Here is a 20,962-nt window from a genome sequence, read left to right on the forward strand (position 1 = left end):
AAATTTAAATCACCTCCAATGATGCTACGCTTCGTAGAATTTCCTAAATAATTGGTTCGGGCTGCCAATCTTTCCATAAGTCGCATGTCCTCGTTCGGAGCCCTGTAGATGCCTATAATATCCCATGTGAATTTAGGGTCCCTACCTTTCGCTTCAACTGCTAACATCTCAAAATCCTCGTCCACCCATAGTTCCGCGCAAGCTATGTAATTTTTTACACAAATGAACACTCCGCCACCTCGTGCATTTCTATCTCTCCTGAAGGTTGTGTAATCGTCCCTAAATACTTCGGCATCACTAATTTCCTCTCTAAGCCATGATTCCGTGCCTATTACAACATCGGGATTGTATGTATCAACTAAATTCCAAAAATCCAAAGACTTATTTAGGATACTCCTGCAATTTACCTGCAGCAAAACCAGCGAATTTCTCTCCAACTGCTCTACTCCTCTCTTGGCTACCCCATCATCACTTATCCCGCCTTCTGTATCGTCCCTAGCTTGAATTGCCCTCGCTTCCTTCCTCCCGTTTTTCTCCCAGACCAGCGTCGGATTTTCCTTGATGATCTTCCGCGTTATGTTAGATGCCCCCTCACTTGTAGTATTCAGCAACCATCACTCGTTCAACTTCTGACCTCCGCCGTCGAATCCACAAACTCTATGATATAGTTTGCCCAGTCTTTTCGCTCCTCCTCGGTTGATGTGTAATCTGTCCCTGCTGAAGTCCCTATCATCAATCCAACTGTTCGGGTCTACAAAAGTAACTCCAGTGGTCCTTGCTACCCAGTCGTATCTGTCGTTTAGTGCTCCGATACGACGCCATGAAACGTCTCTACGCCTAAGCACACCACTCAGGACTAATTTTGATATGGGAAATTTAGTTCTTGCCTTCTGCACAAGAGCGTACACATCGCCCATCACATAGTCTAGATTTGCTGTTCTTCTTAAATCATTCGTACCTACGTGAATTATGACCGTGTCTGGGTTTCCAAAATTCCTGTTTTCCATAACTCTTTGTAGCTGTTCAGTTCTGATACCTGGAAAGCACTCCACCTTGATATTTCCATGATCAGTACCCACGTCTCGTATTATAGAGTCACCCAACACTAGGCACTCTGCACCACCCTGAAGTTTCTGCGCCGTATCCCGCCCGCTAACTTCACATCCCGCTGCCGCCCCTCGCAACTGCTCTTCCAGTCTCTTATTCTGCCGTTTTAGATCTTCAATTTGATGTAGAGCGTTTTCCAGTTTCTCCTCTAGTTGACGAAGCCTGTCCCATCTACACCGATCACAGCACCACCTCCCGCTCTCCACCATATGAGCTTTTACGTTTCCACAACTGTTGTGAAACCACCGTCCACACGTGTCGCATTGTGTTCCAGATTTTAGGTTTCTGTCGCACACATTACACAAGACTTGCAAAATGTTCTCAGAACCAGGTCCAGGATTCTGCTCCACACCGCTGATTATCAAGAGTACAGCTAAAGCCGCTGCACACAGAATCGTGTTCCCTAAGCAGCTTCCATGTCCAAATCTGTCTCCTCCTCGTACAGAACGCCATGAAGTCCTACCTGCCCAGGTACCCACGCGGGCTCGGTAGTCTTCCAGGTAGCAACCCATTATTCACAGCTCCTTCCCAAACACGTCTGCTCAAAACAACAACCCAGTAAAGTTACTGTGATCTGATACCTCGTCCTATGTACGTTACCGAGATTATGTTGTGGAAAGGAGCGATTCATTTAGATTCAGTGGCAAAGTTGCAGTTGCCAGAATAAGCGGAACCATTAGTTTGGAGTCGACGTGATACATTTCGTTTGATCTTCTAGATGTAATTATGAAAAGCTGGAGTTAGGCCACGGTACCCGATGGTCCAAAGAGTGAAGTTGAGAGTGAGAGACAGAAGGCGGAGGGAGGCTGTCTGTCTTAGTTTAATGTACACTTCCACTACGCAAGTTCTGAACAGAAAAAATATCCCTGTTAGCTAAACTTTGTTCGGAATCTATTTTTAGGTTAGGTTAGGCGTTCGGTTTGTCGTCTCACCAACACATCCAGGACGTCTTTGAGAGGAAACACATGACGAAAGAAAGAGATACGAAAGCGAGGAAGGAAAGAGAAAGGAAAGAGAAGATGTAAGAAGGAATAAAATAAAGAAAATAGAGGAAACATGGCTGAGATTCGAATACAGATTTCAGAAATCTACGTCTTGCTATGTCATCTATCGAATAAGTAATATAGACCCTAAGTTTTTTAAGTTATGGTCCCAGTTAACTGACATCCCGCACTATTTGATATTTCCTTCTTGAAAATTTATCATTTATATTCATTTCCAACAACCAACTAGAAGAATTTTGTCCTTAGTTACGTTTACAGAACGTGCAGTAATTGGAATGTATCTTTTAACCATTTTCCTACAGAATGATATATTTAAAATTTAATTTGATTAATACATTTGTTATGGTATCATGTAATTTACATTGTTAAAAATACGCAAATGACTTTGGAGGTTAAAAAATTTTAGTCAAGGTTTATTTCGACTGATACCAGAATATAACAGACCTAATTAGTCTAAGAGAGTTAGGTTTCAAGGCAATTTGTCTCGTTCGTCATTAAAAGAATCGAAGTTCTTCTATTTTCTTCAACATCAAAATTCTATTTAATTATAATCTTAAAGCAAGTTCTTGGGAAGAATTCAACTTATTAATTATATAACAACTCTAGTTTAACTACAGACGTCCTATAGCGTGCGATGAGATGAAAACCGTACCTGAGGATTTATAAACAAGAGTTGGCTTTGTCGCTCACATAACAGTTAAGACAGTCCCCTTCCAAATCTTTTACGTTCAAAATTCAAGATCGCCTTTTGAAGACTTTGTAATAAAAATGTGTCCTTATATAGCATCAAAACAAGTTAATATCAGAGCAGAAACACAAATTACTCATCCAAAGGACACCTGTTCAATAAAACGAATTATATATTCTAGGTGCGTTACATTATCCAGAGACTGTTTTTAGCAGAGTGAATTCTCGAAAGTATTTAGCGAACCAAGGGGTACAGATTTTAATGTGAAATTAAGGTGATAAACTCTGCAAATTACTGACGATAATTTATTATTTGTCGAAGTTATGAAACAGTTCAGAAACAGAAGATCCAACGAAGAGGAGTATTACTTATAACTGTGATTTATTTGCACAAAATTCGTACTGATTTATTTCAGAAACCGTTCAACCAGATTTTATCAAGTATGGTAATGGAAAAACACATCACAAGTTACCGGGCCCATTTAACATCGGTCCATACTTCAAACGAAACTTGTAAACACCTTTCATTTTCTCCCCAAGTATCGCATAAACTGGTAAATACTATATTTGTTTAAATATTTGTTTAAATCTTGTCAGTCTAATCACAATAAAATTCCTATTAAATATTAAAATATTATTATAATTAACATTTAAATATTTAAAATATATTAAATGACGTTCTCTATCGAAATGTTAGATTTACATTAGATAATCACTTTTTACAAGACATGTTTCAGTTCTAAAAGAACCATCTTCAGGTGTATAAAATTATATAAACTTAAATATAATTTCTTAAATGCAACTTTTAGTCAGATGTTTATCAGATTTTCAAATGATGTTTTATTCTAGATTTATTGTATTTTTAATATCGTATTCGAAGTTGTTCTGTATATGTACGTCGTGCTTAACATGATTTTGTGTGGGTGAACGTTTTGTTATTGTTTTTGTATCATCCAGAAATGAAGTTGTGGAGGAGTTACGTCTATCTGGAAGTATTGCCGTGTTTGAACTCTGGTAAATACTAAGAAACAAAGATCACGCTGAAACCTGTAACTCTAATTTGTGCTATTTTCAATATCGTTTATATTTAACGAAATACAAGGGAATCTGCTTCATAAGTAAACGCAGTGCGTTAGGTGGACAGTCCGTCTACAAAATTCTTGATTATATTTTAATTGTTTATTAAGAATTCACTGCACTCCTTAATTGTTCGAAACTAATTGATAAGACTGCTTATTTGTATACACGTTTTCTGTTGTTGACTTAGTCACGTAATGGACTGTGTCTTAAGAAGCTTACCTGTTTTAGTAGAGTGGACTACGCAGGTGTGTAGTTACCGGTTGAAACCTGTAGCTGAACTGAAGGGGTTGGTTGATATTGAGGGATAAATGAGGGTAGGAGAGAGTTGGAGAAGGGATGACGATAATGGTGGTGGATAAAGAGAAAGGCCTTTAGGTTTCATTGGAGTTATCAGGATTTAAAAAAAGGGGTTGTTGCTATCGAGATTTATTTCATTGAAATTAATACCTTTTTTAAAATAATGTTGTATGTGTGATATTTTTCTAATGCGCTTATGTAATTGTCCATTTTAGGCTCTTGGAGAATTTTCATTGTATCTTCCAAGGTGCCATATGAGTGTCCATTTTGTAGAATAGAATCTCTGATATGCTCTGAAAATTCTGAATATTTTTACCTATATAATATTTATACGCAATATGATAGAAACAATATATTATTATCTTCAATGAAATCAGTATTTTTTGCCAAAGATTTATGCAGAATCGCAAAGAACGCGTTTGCGAAATATTTGCAATCCAAAATGTATATACTGACGCATCTTTCCAACATTGTTTTGTCTCCTTCTTTTTCGAAGACACTGACGACGTCGCCCGGTGACATTTCTTGACACCAGAAACTCGACATTCTTCGAGACGCGTGTCATTCTGTGCGCCCCGGGTTTTGGTAGGACTATATTATTAGCACGCTGCCTAAGAACGTTCAGAATCTTAGGTTTTGTTCTGCCTCATTCCGTGTCCTTAGCCATAAATTAAAAACCAGTAAACATTCATATATTTTATATAATCGGCTTTCCTTATTGGAGCCCTTTGCAAAGTTTGGAGCAGGTTATAACATGACGTGACCTACATGAGCTCTTGTATAATCACAGAAATATTATGTGTTATTAATTTAATCCACCTGTGCTGATCTACAACCATCAATCATATTTTAATAAGAGTTTCGTGACTTTTCGAACACCCTGTACAAAGCACAGGTAAACTCACGCAAGAAAACTATTCTGAAGGGAAAAAAGTACTGTTGTCATAAACGTCGGTTTTAATTCTATTCCAAATTGTCTCCCCAACAGCCCATATTCTGCTATCCACTCTTCTTCAATTCCATCTATTTGTCATTGCGTCATCCAACTTTAATTCCATTCTTCCCAGCACCATCTAGTTTCGGCCATTTGAATCGTGCGTTCTTACGACACTACTCGGCAGTTTGCGGAATGTGGGACAGCCCCGCGATCTATGACTGCAGCGGATATTCTACGAACTACAAAGATGTAGCTTTCGTTCTCTAAACGTGACGAATTGAGGTCATGATGAACAGACTGGACAAATATGGACTCAGGATTTCTCAGCATCTACTTTCATTGTAACGACAGTCAGCTGAGTTGGCAGCTGTGGAAGCACCACGAGAGAAACTTGATACTTAAAACAAGCATGACTAGTCACCTCAAAAGAGACTTCTTTTACATTATACAAAGTTAAATTTCATAAATTATTTTGTTCGACTTTTATGGTCTGGAATTCTTTGTCTTTCCTTGATATCCTTGGTGACAGTCCATCGTTAAGAATTTACTAATTATAATAAAATGTAGAATTAGAAATATTCCAACGATAAGCAAACTTCATTAAAACAAATGACAGCTGCTTAGTTACATCCGATGTTGACAGATGGCTGCTAGGTCATCGACAGACATGGAAGGTGTAATACAGAAGTGAGTGTCCGTTTTAAGTATGACCGCGTTACTGGTTGGAAATAAAAACTGTTTACCTGCGAGAAAGAATTGAACTACGCCACATTATCAAAATAAAATTTTTGATTTACGCTCCTGACAATAACTTAATTAAAGTATAAGTATTATTATTGTAATTATTCCTAAACAAAATTTCTCTTAAGGGTAAATTTTGACGTAATAATTTCAAAAGCGTAATAAATATTGTATACTAGCAATGCCCATTGAAGTTCAACGGAAATTTAAATGCATATATATCTACAATGCACCATTAATAAATCTTCAGTTGATTCAAACGAAAATCGTTATAATTTTAGACATTGTATTTAACTTCTTTCTACGTCTCGTAAAATTTTGTACACCTCTGGACGTTCAAGTGCTGAAATAAATAAATAAATTACTTCCCCGCTGTTTTTGTTAGTAAGAAAAACATTTTTGTGTTACCATTTTTTCCTAAGACTCGACGTTGCATAAATTTCTTTAACATAACTGTGCCTAATTTTTTTAATATTATGAACCCAAGGGAAAAATTATAACTTTTTCCTGTTTCAGCAGTTAAGCATCCATAAAGCATTCCACGACGTCCATTTTTAACTGGACTGTAACTTCTTATGTACTGACATTCCTCCTCGGCATTAAATCTTCATCTGTTCTTGAAACCTTGGCCGGAACATAATGTGTTTATACGACACTGCATTTGGGTAAGGCAAGATGCTGTTTCTCGGATCCATCTGTTTATTCTGCAAAATATGTGTTTATTTGTCGATAATAAAAAAAAACTTATATCCTGAACATTTTGAATGGTAATTCAAACAGTTACACTGCACACATTAATTTTTACGTCACGTTCAAATACCTTCCAGGAACTAAGATTACGGTTTTAAAACTCCGCCAAGAATTAGATCGACGTCAATGACGGAGTCCTCGCGATGTTACGAATCACCTTTCAGAGGTTCCTCCCAAATGTCCTACCTCTTACGTGAAACAAGACAAGTGAATCCGCTGTCTAAACAAAGGAGAAATTTTAACTTTTATCGTTCCTCATTAAAACATCCATAAATTCTATACTGATGACCGATCTATTAGGAATATTAATTTAATGTCTTGGTTATGTTATTATTGATTTATTTAGCGATGGATTCTTGTCTATATTAAAAATAAATAAATAAATATAAAGAATCAGGACGGAGGACTAAATAAATATAACAATCAAGAATTAAAATTATAAATAAAATAAAAAAAATAGATGAAGAAGTGAGAACGAAACTTTAAAAACAATGCAGATACTGGGGCATAGTAGCTGAGGATGCTGTACGGAAGTTACTCTACATTTACAGCTGCTGTGTTCCGTCACCCGATGGATTGATCGTCTAACATTACGACCGAACGATCAACAGTGTGTTACGTAACCGTTCCCCGGCGTTTGGTGGCCCAAATAGACACCGGGCCAATGGAACATGGCTCTAAGCCAGGCCCTGATACATTCTTCCTAAAGTGCAGATCTGTTAGTTTGTATTTTTCCATCGAGAACGTCCCCTCGTACAAGGGCTTAAAATGTGAGTGAGTTCCTGTCCAGACAGTCGACGGGACGAGACTAGCTTTCCGTTGAACATGGTGCAGTCTAGTAGAAGTTTACCGACGAGGTCCTTGCTGCCTCCATCATCAGGGCGAGAAACGTCCGTAAACTTCTACCAGACTTCACGTCGCAACAACCCAGAAGACATCCATCTTCAGACTCAAATCCTATAACCTATTACCCAACTCGCTGTAGGACATCGTTATGACAGTTTTGTTGGCAATACTGTCATGAGCTGCAATGTTACTGTTTATTAATGCGACAAACGAAGAGGCAGAATATCTCAGTAAAGTTACGGGCGTCTGGATTCGATTCCTGGCAGGGATAATTGTTTATCATAGCCACCGAGTCCAGACCGGCTTTGGGGCCAACCCATCCCCTTGTCGAGATTTTACCGGGATAATTCTTTCTGGAGACAAAGCGGTCGGATAATGAAAGTAAGCTTAAAATGTGCACAGTTAAACATCCATTCCACCATATCTCTTCATGGCGTAGTTATATAAACTCGGGACGTTACATCTTTAAATTGTCTATTATACTATTATTACCATCGTAACAGCTGCATTACATTAGTTAAGTCGATGAAATTTTGCAAGTTCACAGACGGCATTCGAGTTTCTGAGTTATGTCACGTAAAACATGTATCACGTAACTAAAATAATTATTTAAAAAATATCTTCTCTTCCATAATAGTTTTATTTTACTTATATATAATAATCCAATCAGGTATTTTCGACGGGGTAACGTTACTCTAACCTCACTTATATTATCCATAGTTCATTATGATCAGGATATGCTACAAAAATACGTCACGAGATTAATAATATATGTCATGGACACGGCTACAATAAATCAACAACGAAACGCGTTTATAACTTATCAGCAACAGAAAATTTAACACGTAATTCGTGGTCAGTATCCTGGATTAAATACGCTTATATAATTATTTCGCACGGCAGCCATGTTGTTATTACCGATTGCAAGGAATTAGCGCAGTTCATATCACGTTTTGGATGAGTCACGCAATTGTTTCAAAGCTCAAACAGGAATCAAATAGCATAATGATCATACGAACCTGCTTTTTTCATTAAGAGAGAAACGTAGGTAAAATTTCCTTAACTGTCATGAAGAGTTTACTCCAAACATAAAACTCATTCATAATCATCCTACCATAAACATTTCACCGCTATATAATCATAAGAGTTCTTACATCGCCGTGAAATAATAAGGTAAAACGAGCAGTAAATCATGGATTTTTGGAACACCAAATTTTCTTAACTTCTCTGTCCCGCGGAGTTATTTCGTTAGACAGAAAAATTTTATATATTAAATTTTGTCCTTCTAATCACAATAATTCTTATTTCTTTTAGGAACTGAAACATGTCGTGAAACATGAAAAAATGATGGTCTAATGTAAATCGAATATTTCGATAAAGAACATCCATTAATATTTTAAATATTTTAAATGTTAATTATTATAATATTTTAATATTTAATAAGAATTATTTTGAAAAATGATGTTCTAATGTAAATCGAATATTTCGATAAAGAACATCCATTAATATTTTAAATATTTTAAATGTTAATTATTATAATATTTTAATATTTAATAAGAATTATTTTGAAAAATGATGTTCTAATGTAAATCGAATATTTCGATAAAGAACATCATTTAATATTTTAAATATTTCATATGTTAATTATTTTAATATTTAATAAGAATTATTGTGATTAGACGGACAAGATTTAATATATACTTATTATATCACAATATGACGAAACTTCACCATCTTAGAAAATTTTTAATGAAGACATTAATGACAATCAGCGAGTAGTCAGTCAATTGTTCCATCTACAACCAGTACGAGAACAGACACTCGCATTGATTTTAATTAAGAACCTTAATTAGACACAGAAAGTGAATAAAGGAAGATTATGAAATAATATATAAATAACAGGGCGACACGCATGTTTAGTTAAGAAATTGTGTATAAACCTCCCGACGAAAAATCTAAAACAAATTATTATTTTCAAGACCATGGCGTAGACAAGAGGATAATATTAAAATGCATCTTAAGGAAATAGAAAAGGAAGAAGTGGACTGTATTTATGTGACTAATACAGGGACTTAAGTCGTAGGTGAGTACGACAATACGAGAAATATTTTGACAACATAACATCGTTAACTTCTAAAGAAGTATTCTGTATGGTGTTTAAAAATTAGGAGGATAAACTGGATTTAAGTTACTCAGGATAAGCCCCGATGGCTGTTATTAGTGGGTCTAAGAATCAAGCTCTCTTATGAGTAGAAGTGGGGGAATTTTCTAACAGGGTCAGACTAGGTCTACATACCATGGAGTTAGGGGACAATTTCTATAAATTAACTCAGCCCTTATCTAATCCTATAAGATTATATACATAAAATTATACATTTCTTTTCAAAATGGCAACAACAAAGACGATAATGCAGTACGATGCTAAGCTGGCATCAGAATTCCCACAAAAAGCCCCTCTGACTATATTTACATGGTTCATAAGGCTTTCAGTTTTATTTTAATGTGTACATTCCGTCTGAAATAAAGTAGCTCCTTCGTGACCGTGTTCTTCATATAAGTATATATATCATTGGTTCAAGAATAGATTTATTCAGTAACAATGCTGGTTGTAAAAAATAAAAAGGTTTCGCGTACGCATTCTAGGCTCACAGCTACGTCCTATTTGTATATCGCCTCGGGTAGGCAAACACAATCTGGGCCACGGCCTGCCAGATACCACGACCACCAGAGACTGATTATTTGCTCGTCTGCAGCTGGAACGCCAATCGTGCGTCTTCTTTCTGGCACGGCAGAGTCGATACTTAGCAGCACTGGCACAGAACAGCAGCGCCACGAACCCGTCTCGCACTTGTGTCAATTTTCGAGGATAATTAGTATTGGATATCAAAACGTAATTACGTACATTGAAATACGTAATTCAATTAAAATTAATCCTCCTGTTCCCTACAGTAATACTACGGATGAACAGAGTGTTACTTTCAATGCCTAATTTACAAGAAGCTAACAAAAAGAAAGGAGTATGGTTAGTCGTGTCCGTCCGCATATTTCATAAATAAAATACTAAATTAACTTGATGATATATTATAACAAAATAAATTATACTATTATTTATTGAAAAAATATGTAGGCTATGCTCCCAAACTGGAATACACATTTCTAGTCTTCCTAACCTCAAATACTATGTCGTATTTATTGTATAGTTTATTACAGTTTTAAGTCGTAATAAAACGTGTACTGGCACAATTTGTCTCTGAACTGGTTACTTAAAATACCCAGAACAAAATCTGCACAGAATCAGATTTAAAATCGTATGTTTATTATTTACTTATAAATATACAGCTTGGTACTTCTAGTAAATGTTAACTAATCTTTTGGTTCACTATTTCATAAATGATTGGTAGATGGCCAAGGGATAACGACAGGTTGCAGATAATTAATAACTCACTTTATAAACAAACAAAAACATTCTGCATACTTAGACACAGATTGACGAATTGTAAGTCGATCATGAAAAATGAATTTCAAGATAATAATTATAGCCTATTGTAAGGGACTATCGATATATTTACCTGGAATAATATTGATAATACAACCAATAATCTCACCTGGATAACCTGTCTCTGTGAAAAGAAATAGGTTATAGTAGACTACAATCAAATTCATAACCTTTTAATGTATTATTACTAGACTGTAATTCTAATAAAGATTGTCAGCATGAATCGGGAATTTTGTAAACAACTGACGACTAAAATTTAATTATCAAATTTATCCAGTTCAATTGTTATTTTCCCAGAACTGCACACAACTTGCTCTGCTATGTAGACGCAATTGGTACGATTTGACGGCAGGAAGATCGCGCATGCGCAGGGCAAGAAATGAGAGTGAAGACACATGAAAGTGTATTTCCGTGACTTGAGTCTAGTGTGTCCGGTGATGGCTCTCTGCTGGGATATTTGTATGTGTGTGTTGGCGACGGCAATTCGACGCATGATATGGGTCGTTCCCTTCTTTTGTAGCACCAGGGACAGAGAGAGAGCAGAACATAACACACTATAGAGCAGACTTGTTCCCCCTCTGTGTTTCTCTTTGGGAAGCTAACAAACATTCCTGTCTAAATAAGGTTGTGGGCAGAATGCCGGGTCCTATAGGTGGGGCTGGGGGGAGTCGACTTACACATTCAACTACTACTCGCATCGCTATTCCTATCGGAAAGATGTTCCTGGCTATTTGCCTCTCCTTTCCCCCCCCCCCCCCCCCAACCCCAGCCCCAATTCAACCCGCCACCAAGCAAACTCCCCCGCGTTGTGTAAGGGCCAAATACAACGGAGCAAACTGCATTTGCATCTGATTGAAACATTTGTTCAACACGAATACCTTTTGGTGTCTTATCAAAATTAAAGAAGTCGGATTGATCCCTGCGTTTCATTGCAATAACTAATTCGGATTGGGGCTTAAAGACAAGTATATTATTTATTTAAAACCTGCGTAGCGTTTCGTAAATTTCCTTGGAAAAGTAGATTCGTCTAAACACACGAAAGAATATTTCGATTCATAATTATTATTATTATTATTATCATAATTAGACAGGAAGCAGCAGGGTCTCTCTTTAAATGTTGATAGTTTCTCACCCCGCCTATTACAGAGACCTGAAACTTCACGAACGTGTCTGCAAAAATCTGTCACTGGATCTTATCATGAGTAAGCTGCTCCAAAGTTCACATCCTCAAGACTTATTTCTGGATAATTAATTTTAATATTATCCTCCTAGCTACTCGTATGTGTCCCAAATAGTCTCTAATTTCCTATTTATTTTTATAATTTTCTTGTTATTACCACTTTGAAGCTAAGAGTTCATCTGAATAATATTTCAAAATTCATTTCCTCCCTTAAAAAACCATAAAGTATCCCTGCTACAAATCCTAGTTAGTTAATACCGTTTAAGTAAATAATTGCCATTTATTCTAAAAATCATACGTAAATGCACTGGGAAAAATGCAGATTTACTTATTATTAAGACAGATGGTACGTATAGTTACCACTGGGTTAGGATTGGCAACTGAATTATACAATATATTTAAAAAAACATCAATTTAAATTTATGATAAACTTTTAAGTCTCTCTACATTAATTTACATATTCCCATCGAAATTATTTATAAAACTGCCCGTAATTAGACGCTTCGCGACATTACTACAGAAAAACTATTTCCACGTATTTAATTTTGATGTATTTATGTTTAATAAAACGTACGTAATGAATATACATATCTAATCTACATCGACAACGAAAGGATTTAAGATCGATTGAATAAAAATTTCCTTGGATATTATCCATCGTCTAGTAAATATAAAACGTAAAAAACGACGTTTCGGAGATGGGACTCTATCTCCGTCTTCAGGTTCCTACACAGTTGGGCCCACTAGATAGAGCTAATCCCTATCTCCGGACCTTCCATCGTCTAGTAAATATAAAGCGTAAAAAACGACGTTTCGGAGATGGGACTCTATCTCCGAATTCAGGTTCCTACACAGTTGGGCCCACTAGATAGAGCTAATCCCTATCTCCGGACCTTCCATCGTCTAGTAAATATAAAACGTAAAACGACGTTTCGGAGATGGGACTCTATCTCCGTCTTCAGGTTCCTACACAGTTGGGCCCACTAGATAGAGCTAATCCCTATCTCCGGACCTTGAATAAAAATTTTCTTGGATATTATCCATCGTCTAGTAAATATAAAACGTAAAAAACGACGTTTCGGAGATGGGACTCTATCTCCGTCTTCAGGTTCCTACACAGTTGGGCCCACTAGATAGAGCTAATCCCTATCGAAGGAAATTTTTATTCAATTGACTCTTCACCATCGTCAAGAAGTTTTAGATTTGATTTAAGATCGACTACACGTGTTTATCCGGATTAAGCTAGGTTTACTCAATAGCAGGTGCCAGACCCAGAAAAGGTGTGAGTTCGTGTTCTGTATAAAAATAAAGAGTTCTCTGTTTTCTCTTAAAGATTTCATAAAACTTACTCCAGCAGCCATTATTCTTGGACAGAGTGAGTCATTAAAACACATAAACAAAGTTTGTTACACATTTTCCTCTGGTTTTACATGCATTCGATGAAAGCAAGTATTTCGGTTGCGATGGGAAATTTGTCAAGACTGAAATACAAAGAAGCAGCTTTGTGCACGAGATAATATCTCTCACCGTAACACAGAATCTCAAGCGAAATTTTCGCCTTCCACTCTCCCCTCCACGATTAACAAACAAGTTATTATTATGACACTTAAGGTCCCTAAAACGATTTGAACTCTGACGTCAACAAGTGAGAGCGTCACAACCCACAGATACTTCGAACTGTGCCAGGAAGTTCTGTGTTTGTGGCAAACACTTACACGACAGTGAAACATTGTTCTTCGTCTTTATAGATTATTTCAATTAAATATTTTAACATTTCTATAAATTAACCCAAAAGACACTCATGTCTACGTCTTTAACTTTTATAGATCCAAGATGATTCTGTACCAATTTAAAGAAGTCGAAAGTTTGCGTCAGGTGAGATTCTTTTTGTTATAATCTAGAAATAGCAGCTTGCAAAAAAGTACCAAAATACCCACCTCCCTGTTCCTGGACTGAAATGGCACTGTCCGGGGGCGATATATAGAAGGCGCTGCTTTCTGTATCCCTGCAGATGAATCTTCGAGGCGGGGGCTGAAGTGTGAAGTCATCCAGCTACAACTTCAGAGAGAATGCTAAAAACCAGAAGACACAAATACATTACAATGGAATAAATTACACACACACAAAAAAAAGAATTACCAGAAAATAGTGTATTTGCGTCATATTGTGATTTATTAAATTAAAATTAAATTATTTGGTTATTCCGTCAAATCACAATGTATTTAAAATAAGATGATTAAAATAATTAAAATATCATTCTGTGTTCCATATCGAATAATCGATTTACAGATTTACCAGATCTCGCAATTTCTCATAAATGCCCAGGGTTCATTCTCATAGTCGTAGAATACGTTTCATTTAACTGCATAAAAATTACAGGCGTTTAACTTAACGCAAAAGATTCCCTGTTCGTGACCAAAATTATGTAAATAGGTTAAAGGATTGAGAGGTGTAACGTAAAGCTGTCCCACTATACGCCATGCAGGCGCTTAGGGGAGGGAGTGTATAGCTCCTACTAATTCTTAACCTCGACACTAGATGGGGGTGAGTGGTCAGCATCACGCCCCGGCCGAATTTACTCCGGTACCCATTGGACAAGAGACTGGGTGGACCCCAGAGGCTAGAGAAAAATCCTCTGCCTCCGTCGGGGATCGAAGTGTACACATGTAAATATCATAGAATTTTATATCTCGTGATGGGAAGGTGTTGAGTCCACCCTGGCTATCCTTTATTCCCTTCAACAAAGCTCCCGGAACTCAGTGGTCACGAGGAAAGGAGTGTCCGAAGGCAGTCTGTCCCTGAGAGTAATTAAACCCTATTCTTGGAGAGTTTGAGCAAAAAAAATTAGTAATTTAGGCTCTGCAATCCTTTCCGTACAGAGTATCTTAAAGAAATGCATCCGTGGACCTGCTATTTTTCCCCAGTACAGGCATACCTCGTTCTATTGCGCTTCGCAGATATTGCGTTTTTTTATCAAATTGAAGGTTTGTGGCAACCCTGCGTCGAGCAAGTCTATCGGCGCCATTTTTCCAACAGCACGTGCTCACTTCGTGTCTCTGCGTCACATTTTGGTAATTCTCGCATTGTTTTTATAGACATAATTCTATTGCACACTTAATAGACTATAATATAGTGCAAACATAACTTTTATATGCACCGAGAAACCAAAAAATTAGTGTGACCCGCTTTATTGCGGTGGCCTGGAACCGAACCCGCAATATCTCCGAGGTACGCCTGCACTTAAAATTCAAAGTGTCCTAAAAACTATCAAAGAAATTTCCCACCTACTTTGCACTTTTTCATTTCAATTAATCGTCACTTCTTTTTAATACTAATTCACAATACACACGGCAATAAGTTAATCTATCACTTTAAGAAAAGACACGCGCACACACGGATTGATAATGTCCGAGAACGAATTGGCGAGATTAAAATCTGGAGCAAAGCGGACGATGTTATAAGTAACGGAGATCAAAGATTTAGGAATTTCACAGTTATTGTTCTCTGTGCAGGTTAGGTTAGGCTAGATTAGGTAAGGTTAGGTAAGGTTAGGTTAGGTTAGGTTAGGTCAGGTTAGATTAGGTAAGGTTAGGTAAGGTAAGGTTAGGTTAGATAAAGTTAGGTTAGGTTAGATTAGGTAAGGTTAGATTAGGCTAGGTTAGGTTAGATTAGGTAAGGTTAGGTAAGGTTAGGTAAGGTTAGGTTAGGTTAGATAAGGTTAGGTTAGGTTAGATTAGGTAAGGTTAGGTTAGGTTAGATAAGGTTAGGTTAGGTTAGGTTAGGTTAGGTCAGGTTAGATTAGGTAAGGTTAGGTAAGGTAAGGTTAGGTTAGATAAGGTTAGGTTAGGTTAGATAAGGTTAAGTTAGGTTAGGCTAGGTTAGGTTAGATTAGGTAAGGTTAGGTAAGGTAAGGTTAGGTTAGATAAGGTTAGGTTAGGTTAGATTAGGTAAGGTTAGGTTAGGTTAGGTTAGGTTAGGTCAGGTTAGGTCAGGTTAGGTTAGGTTAGGTTAGGTTTTTGGTAAAGAATGTAGCAAACGTAAATGATCTGAGGATAACGCATCCAGCTTTAACAGAAGATCTGAAAGGAAGATGTTCGTTTATGATGGTAATGAATCTGCGATATCCATAAAAATGGATTACAAGATGCACATAAAATGAACGTGTCGTGTCTGTCGGCATGTTTAAACTCGGAAACCGCTTGACGAATTTTGAGGAATTCCATGTGCTGCTGGAGACATCGTAACTCCTACTTTTCAGTGGGTAATAACACGACGGAACTGAACTTTTTGTTTTCTGAACACCTCTCAATAAACCTTGAGAAAAATCTCGACGTAAGTTGTATATGAATATTAGACGCATAATTTATAAGTAAAGCATTTGAATCTATGATATCATCTCAAATCAGTTTCTGATAAAGACATTCCCATTTACAACTATGAGACAGATCATTCTGAATACAAAAATAATTTAGAAAATAAATGTTTTTCGTTTAGGCTTACGAATTTTACTATTTGTCTCGTTTGAACACTTCTTAAATAGCCCAGCTCAGGGCTTCAGTGGAGCCCCGGCAGGCAGTCAATGGTGTTTTTTGGAGGTCCGAGGCGCCGACCAGGCACTTAAGTCAGTGTTTCCAAATATAGGGCCACGCTGTCTAAATGCAAGCGAATGCGAGCCCCCGCATATAAGACACGGAATACGCCCCTCTAGAGATAAAACCATTAGTACGAAGTCAGACATCTTACACCTTCTATAATTCAGATTTATGTATTTAAAGCCAAAGCGTAATTTTGTTAGGGTGGGGTTCGATCCCCGCTAGGGGCAGAAGATTTCTAGCTTTTCACCCTTGTCAAAATCTTCTAGGCTTCCTTTTTCGTTCTTGCTGTTTTAAATGAATTAAGTAACAGTTAACTGCTTACGGCAAACGGCGAAGTATAAAACTGGTTTCCATAACCAACTGCATGGCCTTACAAATTTTTGTGACTGCAACTTAAATGTTCAATTAATTTTGATTTCAGGATTTCCAAGTCGGCGGAGGAATCAATGAGAACGATGCAGGTGTTAACTAATTAGTTCGGCGGAAAAGAGAACCAGATCACAGACTTCTAATGCCCCTAGTCACATGTCGTTTCTTTTAATCAATACAGGAGATTTAGAAAGTCTTAACACTGCTTCGATCTTGTTGGGGTAAAAATTTCTTAAAGGAAAGTAATTCTAAAAATCAGTCAGTTAAATAGTTTGATAACGTAGACAAAGAGTTACGGACTGTTTTTTCAGTCGTACCAATTTGTTTTATCATTTTATAAAATTTAAATTATCCTAACCAGGAATAAAAACTCTTAAAATGTATAAAAGTGACTTGTCTTTCACTGGTCCACTTTCTGTCATAGTTAACTCAGTTTTGTAATACGAATCTGTGAAGTGAACTTAATATATTTCATTAAACTTTTCCTCAAAAACGTCATACGTACTTTTCCCGTTTTATTAAATATTATGAACGTTATTATGAACACTGAATATCTGACTTGTGTCTTGTACCCAGATAAATACGTCATAATTTCTTTTAGTGGCCTTGCTCATCAGCGCAGTTAATTGAGAGTCAGTTGCTAAAACCAAAATGGTGTCCCATATTCGCATATTCATATATTGCCACCATGACCATTTAATCTGATTATTATGCTGGAATTTAATTTTGAAATCTTTCGAATTAAATTTTGCCGACCCCGGAGATATTTCGCTCTCTGAAAATGCAAGCGATGCACCTCAGGCAGAATCAACAGATAAGGCAGTGTTGGGAGAATAGAGGTCAGGGATTTTGGTCGCGCAACAGCCTGGTCATTATGCATATAAATACGAAGCTCGTTCAAAATTAGACACTGTCCTTCGTCCCATGTTCTCTTATTCACGAAGTGCTAGACGAGAGCAACGCCTGGCTAAGGCGACTGAAGTTGTTCTTCTGTTTCAGTGCAAGGGTTGCCAACATTATCTGCCAGGGCAGTACGAGTTTGGTCTATGGTGTCTAATGTCACCACTGTACAGATGTTATTCGCAATGATTGGTGCTACTGAAGGTTAAAAGGGTGACGGTTACGTGGGGCAGTTCAAAGTTCAGTTTAATTTATAATTGCAGCACACATGAGTTGACGGGAGGATAGTATTCAATGCAAAACTGACTAAAAAATTTGTAACTTAAATGCGTCATGTTTGTGTTTGATTAAATATATTTATTTTTACAGTCCATACACAAACGTTGTTTTTTTTGTGTGTCGTAAATCATAAGTATATCGTCTACGTATCTGCTGTAATATTTGATTTGGTTTTTATTTAATATATTTATAATGTAATTATGTTCAAGATATTGTAAGAATATTTCGGATAGTAACAACGTTTGTGTATGGACTGTAAAAATAAATATATTTGACTAAAAAATATATATCCCTTAAAATTATCACAAATTTTTCATATAGGTTAAGTACTGTTTGACTGTTATCCAGCAAGTAGACTGTTTCGACATTACACAGCTGTAAACATACTTAACACCATCCACACAGGCAAGAACTACATAATATTATGTTTCTCTTTATAAATGCCTTAGGCTAATATGTCGACATGATGCTCCAGCCTGTCAGATCTTCAAAACAGGAAATTTTTGTGCTACATAAATGTGGCGTGAGAACTAGAAGGCAAGTGTGCAGAAGGGAAAAGCCCATCCTATGAATGTAACACATGAAATAAAATATTTTATTTTGTTTCTCTGACAACAATCTTATAAATCCTTATAGCCGTAACTACATTCACCTGCCACGCCACGGTACGAGTCGAGTATTTCACTCTCTCACGTCCAAGGGAACCATTTAACAAGACTCACAGACGTAATGACAAAACTTCTTGAAGCATAGACAAAAATGAGTTGAATTTTGAAGGTTGGGGAGTGAATCGTTAGTTTGATAAGTTTTTATTATTTGTTTAGTGTTCTGTCTGACGACAGGTCCATATGAACAGGATCCTTCCATCCTTTTCTCGGACTGGGACCTGTTCATATACGTTCTTGGCAGATGATCCAGAAGTGGTTTGCCATTGCCTTCTTCTGTGTGTGAATGGAGTAATTGTTGGGATGCCACGGAGGAAAACTCCGTGTTGCCTAGACCACGGCCTTGCCCAACACAAGTTATAAATTCGAACCCGAGACCCCAGGATTACAAGGCCAGCGTTCTAACCGCTAGACCACCTCATCTTATTATTATTTAGTGTTCTGTCTGACGACAGGTCCATATGAACAGGATCCTTCCATCCTTTTCTCGGACTGGGACCTGTTCATATACGTTCTTGGCAGATGATCCAGAAGTGGTTTGCCATTGCCTTCTTCTGTGTGTGAATGGAGTAATTGTTGGGATGCCACGGAGCAAAACTCCGTGTTGCCTAGACCACGGCCTTGCCCAACACAAGTTATAAACTCGGGCACCGCCGGGAATCGAACCCGAGACCCCCAGGATTACAAGGCCAGCGTTCTAACCGCTAGACCACCGTGATAAGTATGTCGACATAATCTTCTAGGCCCACGTTGCCATGGTTTTGTAAATTCTGCATGAAGGCAGACATAATTGGATAAAGATTCACATGAACAGAAAGACAATCTCTTTAACAGGTTTGATTTAGTCGTTTATTTTCCTGGTGGGTTAGGGTTCGGTTCTGTCCTGGCCAGCTGCAGAAATTGACCTTTCAGCAAATCGAGGACAGTACCAGTCCTGTGAGTGATACCAAATTCTTTACAGGTATCATAAAATACAGGATAGAGTCGATGCAGATACCAGTGATCTATAGTTGGGAACATATGGTGAAGGCAGTGTTCACCAAATGTCACTAGAACCAGGAACTTGGAGCTGTTGATCTCCGTGCGATCCTTTACAGCATCTATTTGACAAATGCCCCAGTCGCGATCAGCTCTGCAATGAGGTAAGGTTATGTCTCTTAAAATCCTTCAATCAAGAAAATGGATGAAATCTTGTATGTTATAATATTTCTGAAGATTTCCGTCTTCTGGGTTGTTGCGCTGTGTAGTCTGGTCGATGTTAATCAACGTTTCAGAGGTCATACTGCCTCCGTCATCAGAGTATGAAGATTTCCGTCTTCTGGGTTGTTGCGCTGTGTAGTCTGGTCGATGTTAACCAACGTTTCAGAGGTCATACTGCCTCCATCATCAGGGCGATGAGTATGAAGATGTCTGTCTTCTGGGTTGTTGCCCTGTGTAGTCTGGTAGATATTTACCAACGTTTCAGAGGTCATACTGCCTCCGTCATCAGGGCGTCATCGCCCTGATGACGGAGGCAGTATGACCTCTGAAACGTCGATTAACATCGACCAGACTACACAGCGCAACAACCCAGAAGACAGAAATCTTCATACACTGATGACGGAGGCAGTATGACCTCTGAAACGTTGGTTAACATCGACCAGACTACACAGCGCAACAACCCAGAAGACAGAAATCTTCATACACTGATGACGGAGGCAGTATGACCTCTGAAACGTTGGTTAACATCGACCAGACTACACGGCGCAACAACCCAGAAGACAGAAATCTTCATACACTGATGACGGAGGCAGTATGACCTCTGAAACGTTGGTTAACATCGATCAGACTACACAGCGCAACAACCCAGAAGACAGAAATCATCATACACTGATGACGGAGGCAGTATGACCTCTGAAACGTTGGTTAACATCGACCAGACTACACAGCGCAACAACCCAGAAGACAGAAATCTTCATACACTGATGACGGAGGCAGTATGACCTCTGAAACGTTGGTTAACATCGACCAGACTACACGGCGCAACAAC

At 37.6% G+C, this 20,962-nt stretch overlaps 1 protein-coding gene across 5 annotated transcripts in view; it reads right to left on the bottom strand.

Moving 5' to 3' along the window:
• The window catches only part of LOC110826509 (cytochrome b5-related protein), a 75,735-nt gene that overhangs the window by 39,049 nt on the left and 15,724 nt on the right, over window positions 1-20,962 (bottom strand). For 4 of the 5 annotated variants that reach the window (XM_087348434.1, XM_087348431.1, XM_087348432.1 and 1 more), the window contains one exon: window positions 18,837-20,065. In XM_087348434.1, coding sequence (XP_087204560.1) covers window positions 19,783-20,065 — 283 coding nt within the window. In that variant the 3' untranslated portion in view covers window positions 18,837-19,782. Of the gene's footprint in view, window positions 1-14,062; window positions 14,198-18,836; window positions 20,066-20,962 lie in introns of those variants that run through there. The other variant, XR_015535038.1, reaches the window with a different exon arrangement.

Source organism: Zootermopsis nevadensis, unplaced genomic scaffold (genome assembly GCF_977971745.1).
Source record: "Zootermopsis nevadensis isolate Lab colony 2312 unplaced genomic scaffold, Znev_1.0 Znev_ptg000013l, whole genome shotgun sequence".
Classification (NCBI taxonomy): Eukaryota; Metazoa; Arthropoda; class Insecta; order Blattodea; family Termopsidae; genus Zootermopsis; species Zootermopsis nevadensis.